This window comes from Salvelinus alpinus, chromosome 26 (assembly GCF_045679555.1).
Source record: "Salvelinus alpinus chromosome 26, SLU_Salpinus.1, whole genome shotgun sequence".
Lineage (NCBI taxonomy): Eukaryota > Metazoa > Chordata > Actinopteri > Salmoniformes > Salmonidae > Salvelinus > Salvelinus alpinus.
The window spans coordinates 14,323,114-14,338,500 of record NC_092111.1 but is presented as its reverse complement, the minus strand read 5'-3'; the positions used below and the strand labels follow the sequence as shown (position 1 = coordinate 14,338,500).

The following is a 15,387-nucleotide window of genomic DNA, read 5'->3' as shown; positions in this document are numbered from 1 at the left end:
TAAAAAATAAAAATAAACAATTTAACACTTTTACACTATGATACAGCATGGGGCAATGTAGACCCATCACAGAAATAATAATTTTGTAAAAAAATGATGGCTAGTTTGTTTTAATGTTGATGCAGATAACTTGGTTAATGGAGTTTCCTACCTGATGTTTTAGAATAGTTTAAAAAAGCTCCAGCCTATCTCAAATCAAATTTTATTTGTCACATGCGTCGAATACAACAGGTGTATGCTTACTTAAAAAAAAGTTACAAATAGCTCAAAAAAGCATACACAATAGCACAGTTGGTTACGGGATTATAAAATGGCAGCCATCTCCTTCGGCGCCATTCCTCATTCAATCAGTGTCACTACAATGGACGCACAAGTGACAGGAAGTGTAGATTGTAGATTTTGAGTAAACACTGATATCTACTGGATGTTTTGAGATGGTGACACAAGATGAGAAAAAAATAACATTTCATCACTACAGTACTTAAAGGATATCACTTTATGGAAGCATTAGGCTATTCTAACACATTAGATTTTTTATGCATATTCCTTATCTGACCATTTTCATGTAATAAAATCAAAAGCAAAGTGAATAGGAAAAAAATTGAAAAGAAGTCACACAAAAATATCCTATAGCCTTTTGACACCCAGTGAAAATATACTACATACTTAACGTCTCCCTAGTTGGTATGAAGCACTCTGATTCACTCAAAGCACTCAAATTCTGAATGTTGGTTTCCTGCAGTTTTCACAATGAAGACAGAATCCCAAAGCCCTCCTTTTCTTTAGTTTGGGGGGTTTCTGTTGCTTTTCTTACGCTTGCCTGAAGAAAAAACAAACGAACACAGTTAGCACTTTTAGTTAGTCAAAAGTAAAAAAGAAAGAAAAATGTCAAACAACACGTAACTATACTGAACAAATATATAAATGCAACATGTACAGGAGCTGAAATAAAAGACAGCAGAAATGTTCCATATGCACAAAAAACATATTTCTCTCAAATGTTGTGCACAAATTTGTTTACATCCCTGTTAGTGAGCATTTATCCTTTGCCGGGATAATCCATCCACCTGACAGGTGTGGCATATGCACCTTGTGCTGGGATCAATAAAAGGGCATTCTAAAATGTGCAGTTTTGTCACACAACACAATGCCACTGATGTCTCATGTTTTGAAGGAGTGTGCCATTGGCATGCTGACTCCAGGAATGTCCACCAGAGCTGTTGCCAGATAATGTAATGTTCATTTCTCTACCATAAGCCACCTCCAATGTCGTTTTAGAGAATTGTGTAATATGTCCAACCGGCCTCATAACCACAGACCATGAACATTTAACCACGCCAGCCCAGGACCTCCATATCCGGCTTCTTCACCTGCAGGATCATCTTAGGCCAGCCACCCAGACAGCTGATAAAATTGAGGAACTCATTCTGATTAGCTCGAACTGGCTCCCAAGTGTGTGGGCCTATGCCCCCCCAGGCCAACCCATGGTTGCGCCCCTGCCCAGTCATGTGAAATCCATAGATCAGGGCCTAATGAATTGACTGATGTCCTTATATGAACTGTAACTCAGTAAAATCGTTAAAATTGTTGCATGTTACGTTTATATTTTTGTTCAGTATATAATTAACTATCATACAAAAATACCTCTTACCTGAATTGTTGCTCTTGCCTGATAGTTGTACCCGTGCAGTCAGTGTAAGGAGAAGAAGAAGAGCGGACACAATTCCCAGAACCCTGTAGAGACTCACTATGGTGTAACACATTGTGGAGAAGTCTGACAGGACACACAATAACATCTCATCAAAGGGAATGGTACAGCTCAATACAAAACAAGTTTCAATATCTTCAAATTCACAGCATTTATTGTCAAATTAATGTTACTACATGAACATACGGTCAATATTATTACAGTAGTGCTAACTAATGATAGTAAGAGGAAGAGCAGTTACCATTGTGTTGCACGGTTTTGTTGATATACTGCCCTTTGAACTCTACCACACACGTGCATTCTGCTCCTCTGTCCCACTCCTCTGCTTGGACCAGAATCTGGTTCCTAGTGAACTCTGTGGCTGAATTACTGTTGTCTGTCCAGGTGGACTCAGTAAGTCCACTGTCCTCTCTCCCGTCTATGAGCCAGAACACGTGGACCTGAGACGGGATCACTCCTGACACCAAACACAGGAGAGAGACAGAGGAATGGTAGCTGTTCGGCGCTTTCAGGATGTCGATGGTTGGAGGAGCTTTGGTTTCATCTACATGAAATAAAGGGAAAAATTGGGGAAGGAAATAAAAATGATGTTAGATCATTTGGAAACTGATTTGATCTTCATTACAAATGCTGCATCAGTGACATAGCTCATTCCTGTGACTCTTACAGAACACAAGTTAAAGCTTGAGATACAACACATCAAGATCATGCGAAATCAGGTTACAATAAAAAGGTCTATGAAGGTTTTGATAATTAAAATGCCATAATACTAACCTTTAACAATCACTGTGGTGCCGTTGCCTAAGTAGATCTGCTGGCCATATATGACAGCACAGTAGTAAATCCCAGAGTCGGTGACAGTTACGTTGTAGATGGACACTGGGCACATATGCTTGAAGATTTCATACTCAGATCTGGTGTTGATAACGGTGTTCTTGGGGAATCGCAGCGCCCCGGGTTGTTTGGGCAGTCTTATCCAGGCGACAGTATAACAGTAAGAAGTCAACCCCTCCAGAATGCAGTTCATGGTGATGTTGCCGCCAACTACCTCCTCAACAACAGGTGGATACTGGATCACTGTTGAGTCCTCTGACATGATGGACCCTACACCTGAATATGGAAACATGATACTGAACCAAATGCCTTGCATAGATTCATATGGGGTTAAAGTCATACACTACATGACCAAAAGTATGTGGACACCTGCTTGTTGAACATCTCATTCCAAAATCCTGGGCATTAATATGGAGTGGTCCCCCCTTTGCTGCTATAACAGCCTTCTGGGAAGGCTTTCCACTAGATGTTGGAACATTGCTGCAGGGATTTACTACCATTCAGCCACAAGAGCATTAGTGTTGTCAGGCACTGATATTGGGTGATTAGGCCTGGCTTGCAGTTGGCGTGGAACGCCATTCCAAAGGTGTTCGATGGTGTTGAGGTCAGAGCTCTGTGCAAACCAGTCAAGTTCTTCCACACCAATCTCGACAAACCATTTCTGTATGGATCTCGCTTTATTCACAGGGGCATTGTCATTTTGAAAGAGCAAATTGTTGACACAAAGTTGGAAGCACAAAATCATCTAGAATGAACAGCCCCAGACCATTATTCCTCCTCCACCAAACTTTACAGTTGGCACTATACATTGGGGCAGGTAGCGTTCTCCTGGCATCTGCCAAACCCAGATTCGCCCGTCGGACTGCCAGATGGTGAAGCGTGATTCATCACTCCAGAGAACGTGGTTCTACTGCTCCAGAGTCCAATGGTGGCCAGCTTTGCACCACTCCAGTCTACGCTTGGCATTGCGCATAGTGATCGGCCATGGAAATCCATTTCATGATGCTCCCGACAAACAGTTCTTGTGCTGACGTTGCTTCCAGAGGCAGTTTGGAACTCGGTTGTGAGTGTTGCAACTGAGGACAGACGATTTTTAGGCGCTACGCGCTTCAGCACTTGGCGGTCAGATTCTGTGAGCTTGTCTGGCCAACCACTTCACGGTTGAGCCATTGTTGCTCCTAAATGTTTCCACTTCACAATAACAGCACTTACAGTTGACTGGGACAGCTCTACCAGGGCAGAAAACTTGATGAACTGACTTGTTGGAAAGGTGGCATCCTATGATGGAACCATGTTGAAAGTCACTGAGCTCTGCAGTAAGGCCATTCTACTGCCAATGTTTGTCTATGGAGATTACCATGGCTGTGTGCTCGATTTTATACACCTGTCAGCAAAGGTGCCACTAATTTGAAGGAATGTCCACATACTTTTGTATAAACAATGCATTGGGAAATTATTTAGACCCTTTCCCTTTTTCCACATTTTGTCACGTTACAGCCTTATTCTAAAATTGATAAAATAATGTTTTACCTTATTAATCTACACACAATACCCAATAATGAGAAAGCAAAAACAGGTTTGCAGACATTTTTGCAAAAAACAAACAAAAAACGAATCAAATCAAACTTTATTTGTCACATGCGCCGAATACAACCTTACAGTGAAATGCTTACTTACAAGCCCTTAACCAACAATGCAGTTCAAGACGAGTTAAGAAAATATTTACCAAAAAATGTTAAATTAAAAATAATAAAAAGTAACACAATAACATAACAATAACGAGGCTATATACAGGGGGTACCGGTACCGAGTCAGTGTGTGGGGGTACAGGTTAGAGGTCATTTGTACATGTAGGTAGGGGTGAAGTGACTATGCATAGATAATAAACAGCAAGTAGCGGCAGTGTACAAAACAAATGGAGGTGGAGGGAGGGGAGGGGGGGTCAATGTAAAAGTCTGGTAGCCATTTGATTAATTGTTCAGCAGTCTTATGGAATCGGGGTAGAAGCTGTTAAGGAGCCTTTTGGTCCTAGACGTGGCACTCCGGCAACACTTTCCGTGCGGTAGCAGAGAAAACAGTCTATGACCTCGGTGACTGGTGTCCCTGACAATTTTATGGGCTTTCCTCTGACACCGCCTATTATATACACTACCATTCAAAGTTTGGGGTCACTTGGAAATGTCTTTGTTTTTTAAAGAAAAGCACATTTTTTGTCCATTAAAATAACAACAAATTGATCAGAAATACAGTGTAGACATTGTTAATGTTGTAAATGACTATTGTAGCTGGAAACGGCATATTTTTTATGGAATATCTACATAGGCGTACATAGGCCCATTATCAGCAACCATCACTGCTGTGTTCCAATGGCATGTTGTGTTAGCTAATAAGTTTATAATTTCAAAAGGCTAATTGATTGAACTCTTTTGCAATTATGTTAGCACAGCTGAAAACTGTTGTCCTGATTAAAGAAGCAATAAAACTGTCCTTCTTTAGACCAGTTGAGTATCTGGAGCATCAGCATTTGTGGGTTAGATTACAGGCACAAAATGGCGTGAAGCAAAGCCATTTTTCTGAAACTCGTCAGTCTATTATTGTTCTGGGAAATTAAGGCTATTCCATACAAGAAATTGCCAAGAAACTGAAGATCTCGTACAACGCTGTGTACTACTCCCTTCACGGAACAGCGCAACTGGCTCTGACCAGAATAGAAAGAGGAGTGGGAGGCCCCGGTGCACAACTGAGCAAGAGGACAAGTACATTAGAATGTCTATTTTGAGAAACAGACGCCTCACAAGTCCTCAACTGGCAGCTTCATTAAATAGTACCTGCAAAACACCAGTCTCAACGTCAACAGTGAAGAGGCGACTCTGGGATGCTGGCCTTCTAGGCAGAGTTCCTCTGTCCAGTGTCTGTGTTCTTTTGCCCATCTTAATCTTGTCTTTTTATTGGCCAGTCTGAGATATGGCTTTTTCTTTGCAGCTCTGCCTAGAAGGCCAGCATCCCGGAGTCGCCTCTTCACTGTTGACGTTGAGACTGTTGTTTTGCCTGTACTTCTTCCATTTAAGAATGATGGAGGACACTGTGTTTTCTTGGGGACCTTCAATACTGCAGACATTTTTTGGTACCCTTCCCCAGATCTGTGCCTCGACACAATCCTGTCTTGGAGCACTACGGACAATTCCTTCGACCTCATGGCTTGGTTTTTGCTCTGACATGCACTGTCAACTGTGGGACCTTATATAGACAGGTGTGTGCCTTTCCAAATAATGTACAATCAATTTAATTTACTACAGGTGGACTCCAATCAAGTTGTAGGAACATCTCAATGATGATTACTGGAAACAGGATGCGCCTGAGCTCCATTTCGAGTCTCATAGCAAAGGGTCTGAATACTTATGCACCATCGAGAGCATCCTGACTGGTTGCATCGAGCAACTGCTCGGCATCTGACCACAAGGCGCTACAGAGTGTAGTGCGCACGGCCCAGTGCGTACGGCCCACTATACGGCCCAGTACATCACTGGGGCCAAGCTTCCTGCAAGCTTCCTGCAATCCAGGACCTACACATACCCAAGAAGACTCGTGGCTATAATTGCTTCCAAAAGTGCTTCAACAAATTCCTGAGTAAAGGGTCTGAATACTGAGTAGTGGCTTCTCTGCAGCACTCCACCAATCAGGTCAGACGGAGTGCTGACCTGCTCCAGAGTGCTCAGAACCTCAGACTGGGGCAAAGGTTCACCTTCCAACAGGACACTGACCTTAAGCACACAGCCAAGACAACGCAGGAGTGGCTTATGGATAAGTCTTTGAATGTCCTTGAGTGGACCAGCCAAAGTTTTGATTTAAACCCTATCTAACATCTCTGGCGAGACCTGAAAATAGCTGTGCAGTGACGCTCCCCATCCAACCTGACAGAGCTTGAGAGGATCTGCAGAGAAGAATGGGAGAAACTCCCCAATACAAGTGTGCCAAGCTTGTAGCATCATACCCAAAAAGACTCGTGGCTGTAATCGGTGCCAAAGGTGCTTCAACAAAGTACTGAGTAAAGGGTCTGAATACTTATGTAAATCCATCTTGAATTGTGTAGAATCAATTAAATACAATTAGTGAATATAATTAGATGTAGCTTACCTTTCAAAATGTGCATGTAGCACAGAATCAGAAGCGGAGTATACATGTCGAACATCAGAGGGTTGAGAGAAATTGCTCGCTCCTCCAGCTAAGTAATAAAGACATTTGACAGGATGGAAGAATAGCTTAGCCCCCCCCCCCCCCCCCACACACACACACACACACACACAGACACGCACACAAACACATACCAATGGGCAATACCTAATGAAAGTATTTCAGATAATTGCTGCAGATAGAAAATATTTCAGCAAAAGATAAGCCTTTAGTACGTTAATTGACAGGTGATAATGGGGTACTGAATTAGAAATAAAGAGAACGCTGAATGACAATGAAGGTGTGCTTTTAATTTCCAAACAATTTCTGAAAGATATTACAGAGACATTTATGTAGTTTTGTAGAAATCTGTTTCTCGATGCAGCCCGTGACAGATTCAGGAGGATGTTATATTCTAAGGCATTTTTCAGTCCAAGTAATTATAAGCAGAAATGGTTTGTTTACATCAGTATATCTTTACAAGGTACATCTTTACAGTTTATACACTCTTCTTTAGCTAATTCAAAGTGGCTTTATTTATTTGGCATGTCAACAACAATTGAATCAAAAGTGGACACAGACACAAATGCTCTCCTACCTAAATGTGCAATGTGTGGTCTTTTCTTTGGCCTGATTAAGGTTGTGAGGCCATGCCACTGAGTAAAAATGGACTGCAAGACAACTGATGCTACCATTCTGGTTAGCAACCTCAATACAAACACACCTTTTAAAATGAAGAGGTAGTTAGTGGTCTCCATTGTTTCAACGCTAGTCAGTGCCGGTTGCCTAAGTAAAAAAAATCATATTTAATTTAAATGGAATTGACAAATGATGATGATGATCATTACCGCTGTATTTTTTTCAAAATGATTTAGTTGGGGGTGATAAAAAAAGGGTTTATAAAACACCCCCTAGTGACAAATAATTCCAAATATTTTGCAAAAGCACAAAATGTCACAACAATTGCAAAAGGGGATTTTTTTTCATGAGTGCATGAATTCTTCCGAAGTCAACCTATGAGATTTACCTTGAAAGCCCACCTCAGTCAGTGTCGCCTCTTCAAACCACAAGCCGCTGCTGTACCTCCTGACTTGATGTGTGTTTCTTTCTGTCCGCTGTTCTGGCACAGTTAGGAACAGAACGCAAACCACATTTAGGTCTACTCTGCCACTAAGTTTCATACTCAGCTACAGATCTCCCATTTTTTTCAGCAATTCGGAAAGTACTCAGACCCCTTGACTTTTGACACATTTGGTTACGTTACAGCCTTAATCTAAAATTGATTAAATCGTTTTTTCCCCTCATCAATATACACACAATACCCCATAATGACAAAGCCAAAGCAGGTGTTGAGAATGATATATTTTGTCTTCCAGTCCCTGCCTCTGAAAAACATATCCACAGCATGATGCTGCCACCACCATGCTTCACCGTAGTGATGGTGCCAGGTTTCCTCCAGACGTGACGCTTGGCATTCAATCTTGGTTTCATCAGATCAGAGAATCTTGTTTTTCATGGTCAGAGTCCTTTAGGTGCCTTTTGGCAAACTCCAAGCGGGATGTCATGTGCCTTTTACTGAGGAGTGGCTTCCGTCTGTCAGAGTGACCATTGGGTTCTTGGTCACCTCCCTAACCAAGGCCCTTCTCCCCCGATTGCTCAGTTTGGCCGGGTGGCCACCTCTAGGAAGAGTCTTCCATTTAAAAACGATGGAGGCAACTGTGTTCTTGGGGGCCTTCAATGCTGCAGACATTTTTTGGTACCCTTCCCCATATTTATGCCTCGACACAATCATGTCTTGGAGCTCTAAGGACAATTCCTTCGACCTCATGGCTTGGTTTTTGCTCTGATATGCACAGTTAACTGTGGGACCTTATATAGACAGGTGTGTACCTTTCCAAATCATGTCCAGTCAATTGAATTTATCACAGGTGGACTTCAATCAAGTTGTAGAAACATTTTAAGGATTATCAATGGAAACAGGATGCATCTGAGCTCAATTTCGAGTCTCATAGCATAGGGTCTGAATACTTATGTAAATAGTGTATTATTATTTTTTATTTCATAATACATTTCTAAACATTTCTAAAAAACTGTTTTCGCTTTGTCATTATGGGGTATTGTGTGTAGATTGATGACGATTTTAGTGATTTAATCCATTTTAGAATAAGGCTGTAACGTAACAAAATGTGGAAAATGTGAAGGGGTCTGAATACTTTCTGAATGCACTGTATACCAATCTTTCTACTTTTCCATATGAAAATGTTATTACTCCATTTAAATTAGCCTGTATGTTTTAACTCCTCATTTGGAAACGGGTTGAATGAAATGGCTCTTCATAGTCTATGAAATGTAGGGCAGGAAGGAAGAGGAGGCCTCTATGTTATAAACTGACAAATCTGTGGCAACCCCAAACATTGACATAGAAAACATCTGGCAGTTCATTCTCTGAACGAAATCATGCTCTTCTCCATTAATTGACCTGGCAATGACATTTAAAGCGATAGTTTCACTCAAATAACAAAATTCATTCATTCATTAATTTCATTACCCTCAAAGTAGTCTATAGAGAAGGAGAGACTGCAATCCATGCTTTGGAGTTGCTGACCTAGCCACTGTCACAGACCGCTAACTGTATAATTAAAAAAAAATCAAATCCAATTTTATTTGTCACATGCGCCGAATACCGTGAAATGCTTACTTACAAGCCCTTAACCAACGATGCAGTTCAAGAAATAGAGTTGTTCAGCAGTCTTATGGCTTTGGAGTATAAGCTGTTAATGAGCCTTTTGGTCCTAGACTTGGTGCTTCGGTACCGCTTGCCGTGTGGTAGCAGAGAGAACAGTCTATGACTTGGGTGACTGGAGTCTTTGACTATTTTTTGGTATATAGGTCCTGGATGTCAGGAAGCTTGGCCCCGGTGATGTACTGGGCCGTACACACTACCCTCTGTAGCGCCTTACGGTCAGACGCCGAGCAGTTGCCTTACCAGGCGATGATGCAGCCGGTCAGGATGCTCTCGATGGTGCAGCTGTAGAACTTTTTGAGGATTTGGGGACCCATACCAAATCTTTTCAGTCTCCTGAGGGGGAAAGGTGTTATCGTGCCCACTTCACAACTGTCTTGGTGTGTTTGGACCATGATAGTTTGTTGGTGATGTGGACACCAAGGAACTTGAAACACTCGACCCGCTCAACTTCAGTCCCATCCTTTTCCTATAGTCTACGATCAGCTCCTTTGTCTTGCTCACATTGAGAGAGAGGTTGTTGTTCTGTTACCACACTGCCAGGTCTCTGACCTCCTCTCTATAGGCTGTCTCATCGTTGTCGGTGACCACTGTTGTGTCGTCAGCAAACGTAATGATGGTGTTGGAGTCGTGCTTGGCCACACAGTCGTGGGTGAACAGGGGGTACAGGAGGTCTCTGAAAGGGTTTGTGAAGCTTAATGACTTGGTTTAAAGTTACTTTGACTTGCTTTCAATGACGAAAGCAAAACGACAGACACCATCAATAATCTCCCATAGGACACGTTTACACATTTAGTCTGTTGGACTAAATAAGATGATTCGGATAAGCGACGCTGCTGCACACTGCTTACTTCCAAAGTTTCACGTTTTCATTTGAAGGACAGTTATTGCACAGCAATTGCAATTATTTTAGCATAAAATATGCACGTGTCTGTGTTACTATTTCCTTTTTTTATTTAGCACATTTTTAAAAAACGTTTTAACTCTGCATTGGTGGGAAAGGGCTCGTACGGAAGCATTTCATGGTAAAGTCCACACCTGTTGTATTCGGTGCATGTGACAAATAAAATGTGATTTTATTTGATTATCTGATATGCACTTATTAAGAGAAAGAGTTGGGTGTCATGTCTCTCCTTTACAAGTTAGTAGTCAAAATAGATGGTGAGGATTTCTGGAAAAGTTTCTTACTTTAGCAAATAAGCCAGTAACAACATAGCATGAGAATAAGGAATGAAGCAACACTATTGCATTGCATCTTTTAAACATGGACATTTTCTTGAAATTGATTCATTCGAAGTCTCTAACTACACAGCTGCCTGCATGAACCCGAGCAAAGTGTGGTTCACAGAGAGGAATTCAATAACATCTCAATCACTCGCTCAAATGTTTCGAATAAGAAAAAAAAGTGGATATCTGACCCAGGACTTGTAATGAGAGAGCATTTACAGTGGATAATAATTCGATATGAATATGTTCTATGAGAAGAATATAACTGCAATTTGAAATTCTAATTAGCTATTTTCCAATGTACACTTTCATTTTTGAATAGTTAGCAACAACAACAAAACATAAACAACTTTTCCCAATGGTCTTAACACATGTCAATGCTACCAAAATGACTTTGTACAAATGGCAAACTATAAAACCTTTTTATGATGAATTATGCCTTCGTCCCCTGTTCTTTGAGGTACCATTCCTCTGAACACCTAAGTCACAAAATGGAAATAAAGACTCAAAACAGTGCATGTCAAAACAGATGAATTATTCTACTGTTTAACTGAACCATTACAACGTACAGTACATTTGTATATTTGTATTATTACATGCTATTCTATTCATGTATTTGGGTCATTCAGGACCTATGTCAGTATTTATACATACCTCTATTTTTGCCCCTGCATGCTGCCACAGTGGTAGCCATGATCAACAGCAGAAGCCAGGCAGTTATTCCCAGGAGTCTGTATATCCACACTGTGACGTAACACAGCACGCCAAGATCTGAGGATATGATATACCATACACAAAGATAAGTATGTAACTGTACTAAGTAAGTAAGGTAACTGTAATCTGCATAAATATTCTGTGCCTTGTTATGGACATTGTTAAGAGAATTCTCTAGCAGTAAAACAGTCGTTTTGTTCACTGCAAGGGTGCAATTGGGAGGGGAATGTTGACCATAATGTCCCAAAAAGCATATTTTTTACGTACCTATTCTTTGCACAGTTTTGTTGATAGAATTTCCCTCAAACTCCACCACACACGTACACTGAACCCCTCTGTCCCACTCCTCTGCCTGGACTAGAATCTGGTTCCTAGTGAACTCTGTGGCTGAATCACTGTTGTCTGTCCAGGTGGACTCAGTAAGTCCACTGTCCTCTCTCCCGTCTATGAGCCAGAACACATGGACTTGAGACGGGACCACTCCTGACACCAAACACAGCAGAGCGGCGGAGGAGCCGTCACTGTCTGATGATGAGACCATTTTGATGTTTGGGGATTCAGTGCTGCTCTCTGTAATGAGAAGAATAGCTTTCAATTATCATTTGGGGAGAATCCTTCCGCCTTGTTATTTGCAGTGCAGCTTATATGGTGTTGATATTAGCAAATGCATAGTTGTATTTCACCTGTGACAATTAGATTGGATCCGTTGCCAGTGTGGACCGCCTTGGAGTGAACAGCCGAACAGTAGTACATGCCAGAGTCGCTCACTAATGCGTTGGTGATGGTTGCCGAACATACTCTGTCCCGTTTCCCTACCTCAGAGGTCGTATTAATCTTTACGTTAGTTCTTGTGCTCATTGTTCCAGTCCTGGGGTCTACTTTCATCCAACTCACTGAGTGGCAAAAGGCGAGAATCTGATCAACATGACACTTCAAAGTCACCGTGCCACCGGCTATCATCTTCACCATACCTGGTGTCTGGGTCACAATTATTTGGTTTGTCCAAGTAGCTGTAAGCAAAAACATGAATTATGAAACTCAGAATTATGCAAACTGTCTGATTGGTAGATGTGACGGAAAAGCGAATCATTTTTTTGTTGTTGCCAATGTTTGGGTTAAGAATTTGCCATAAAGGAAGCATTGTTGAAGTGGTAATAACACAAGAGTTGGAAATGAATTTACCTGAGAGAGTACTCCACAACAGAAAAAGGCAGGCGCGCATCTTGACACATCAGAAAAATGACTGTCTCAAAGCGTTTTAACCATATATATCTACCCTTCAAATCGAAATGCCGGAAACCTTTTTTCTTCTTCTTTTTTTACACCTTCAGGTGTCCCTATGTTAGATAAAAGAGGTAGGATTAAAAGCTTACACCAATCCTTCATAGTACATAGAAAACACTTATAGGGATTCTTAGGGAGTATTTTGGGAGTCATTTAAGGAGCACTTTGACTCTAATTCCAATTTTGCTGTATTTTTCATGATAGATAAACCTCAACACATCCATCGAAATATGGTATAATGGTTAGTAATGGATATTTCAGTAATTATCACAGATTTTTTCCTTGTAAGTAAGATTATTCATGTTTATGTACTGTATGTGTTTGCAAAACAGCACAGGCTTCTACAGAGGAGCTCACACTGTTTGTAAGAGTTAGCTCAGAGTCACTCTCCACCTCTAACCACACGACCTCATATCAAAAACAAGGCTGTGCTCTCTGCATGGGCCTGTGTTTCCTGTCCACTTGTCTGTTTAAAGCAGCAAACACACTGACTATTACAACATAAGAAAACGCCTCGGTAGAATCATTGCATCTCACATTTCAGCTACAACTAGCAACTATTAACTGACAACTCTTTTCTTGTTTTAGTTGCTCACAATGTATGACCGAAAAACTGGTTAAAGCAAGACTGATCAACGTGAGCAAGTATTGACAACACAAACAAGCGTACACTAATTGTATACTATACTTTCTTCTTTGAATTCTAATGTCTTGCTGTGTCCTTTAAGGGTGGTTGATGTTGAATGTTGAGCATTTTAATCGTTTTGTAGTTATGCCAACTAAAGGAAATTGCATTATGTTAGTGTATTGTACTATATATCCTATTGTTTAATGTGCCTAACAATGAATGCCTTTGCAGTGCCTTTGGAAAGTATTCAGACCCCTTTACTTTTCCCACATTTGTTATATTACAGCCTTATTCTAAAATGGATTAAATAAATAAAAATCCTCATAATGACGAAGCAAAAACAGGTTTTAAGCATTTTTTGCAAATGTATTGAAAATAAAAAACAGAAACACCTTATTTACATAAGTATTCTGACCCTTTGCTATGAGACTCGAAATTGAGCTCAGGTGCATCCTGTTTCCATTGATCATCCTTGAGATGTTTCTACAACTTGATTGAAGTCCACCTGTGGTAAATTCAATTGATTGAACATGATTTGGAAAAGCACACACCTGTCTATATAAGGTCCCACAGTTGACAGTGCATGTCAGAGAAAATACCAAGCCATTAGGTCAAAGGAATTGTCCGTAGAGCTCCAAGACAGGATTGTGTCGAGGCACAGATCTGGGGAAGGGTACCAAAAAATGTCTGCAGCATTGAAGGTCCCCAAGAACACAGTGGCCTCCATCATTCTTAAATGTAAGAAGTTTGGAACCACCAAGACTCTACCTAGAGTTGGCCGTGCGGCCAAACTGAGCAATTGGGGGAGAAGGGTCTTTGTGAGGGAGGTGACCAAGAACCCGATGGTCAATCTGACAGAGCTCTAGAGTTCCTCTGTGGAGATGGGAGAACCTTCCAGAAGGACAACCATCTCTGCAGCACTCCACCAATCAGGCCTTTATGGTAGAGTGGCCAGGCGGAAGCCACTCCTCAGTAAAAGGCACCTGACAACACGCTTGGTGATTGCCAAAAGGCACTTAAAGACTCTCAGACCATGAGAAACAAGATTCTCTGGTCTGATGAAACCAAGATTGAGGACTGAATGCCTTGCGGTGAAGCATGGTGGTGGCAGCATCATGTTGTGGGGATGTTTTTCAGCGGCAGAGACTGGGAGACTAGTCAGGATCGAGGGAAAGATGAACAAAGCAAAGTACAGAGAGATCCTCTAGAGCGCTCAGGACCTCAGACTGGGGCGAAGGTTCACTTTCCAACAGGACAACGACCCAAACACACAGCCAAGACAATGCAGGAGTGGCTTTGGGACAAGTCTCTGAATGTCCTTGAGTGGCCCAGCCAGAGCCCGGACTTGAACCTGATCAAACACCGACCTGACAGAGCTCGAGAGGATCTGCAGAGAAAAATGGGAGAAACTCCCCAAATACAGGTGTGCCAATCATGTAACGTCATACCCAAGAAGACTCGTGGCTGTAATCGCTGCCAAATATGCTTCAACAAAGTACTCAGTAAAGGGTCTGAATAGATATGTACAGATATTTCTTTCTTTTTTTTTGTAAATTAGCAAACATTTCTAAATTCCGTTTTTGCTTTGTCATTATGGGGTATTTTATGTAAATTGATGAGGGAAACAAATGATTTAATCAATTTTAGAATAAGGCTGTAACCTACCAAAATGTGTAATAAGTTAAGGGGTCCGAATACTTTCCGAAGGGACTGTATATCCAAATGTAATAAATAACCACTATGCATGTTTGTTCTTATTTGTCGTACTGCAGTGCTTCTCAGTCACATTTCGGTTCTAGCCCAGCACTATTAATACACTCGCTTCAACAATTCAAGAGTTGAGTGATTAGTGAGTAGTCAAGCAGTTGAGTCTGGTGTGTTAGTGCTAGGCCTTCTGGGTCCCACAGGAATAGATTTAGAAAGACTGTAGTACTGTGGTCAATACACGAACCAACAAAATAAGTGAAATAGATCAGAATAATCCATGTTACAGATATGAATCAGTTGATTGTCCCGCAACTGCTTTTATCCTTTTTGTCAAGTAATGCAAATGCATCGGTGGATTTGAAGACTTGTTTT

General features: G+C 41.2%; 1 protein-coding gene and 1 gene segment (V, D, J or C); both read right to left on the bottom strand.

Moving 5' to 3' along the window:
• Nucleotides 1–188: 188 nt before the first annotated feature.
• On the bottom strand, nucleotides 189–6,773 carry LOC139554798 (tyrosine-protein phosphatase non-receptor type substrate 1-like). The segment is given in 5 exon segments: nucleotides 189–820; nucleotides 1,652–1,774; nucleotides 1,950–2,252; nucleotides 2,483–2,818; nucleotides 6,677–6,773. Coding segments are annotated over 5 exon segments (855 nt in total).
• Nucleotides 6,774–9,288: 2,515 nt separating this feature from the next.
• LOC139554795 (immunoglobulin lambda-1 light chain-like) lies at nucleotides 9,289–12,448 on the bottom strand. The gene is made up of 4 exons (XM_071367945.1): nucleotides 12,080–12,448; nucleotides 11,664–11,966; nucleotides 11,337–11,453; nucleotides 9,289–11,161 (listed from the first exon to the last, which is right to left on the bottom strand). The coding sequence occupies exons 1-4, from the start codon at nucleotides 12,420–12,422 to the stop codon at nucleotides 11,106–11,108; spliced, it is 819 nt and encodes a 272-aa protein (XP_071224046.1). The 5' UTR covers nucleotides 12,423–12,448; the 3' UTR covers nucleotides 9,289–11,105.
• Nucleotides 12,449–15,387: the final 2,939 nt, after the last annotated feature.

What these genes read in the sequence shown, in the direction of transcription:
- LOC139554795 (XM_071367945.1), bottom strand. Translation starts at nt 12,422, where the DNA reads ATGTTTTTGCTTACAGCTACTTGGACAAACCAAATAATTGTGACCCAG. An exon ending in ATCCAATCTAATTGTCACAG is followed by an intron (nt 11,967 to 12,079) that starts GTGAAATACAAC and finishes TTCTCATTACAG; the next exon opens with AGAGCAGCACTGAATCCCCA. An exon ending in CAAAACTGTGCAAAGAATAG is followed by an intron (nt 11,454 to 11,663) that starts GTACGTAAAAAA and finishes TCATATCCTCAG; the next exon opens with ATCTTGGCGTGCTGTGTTAC.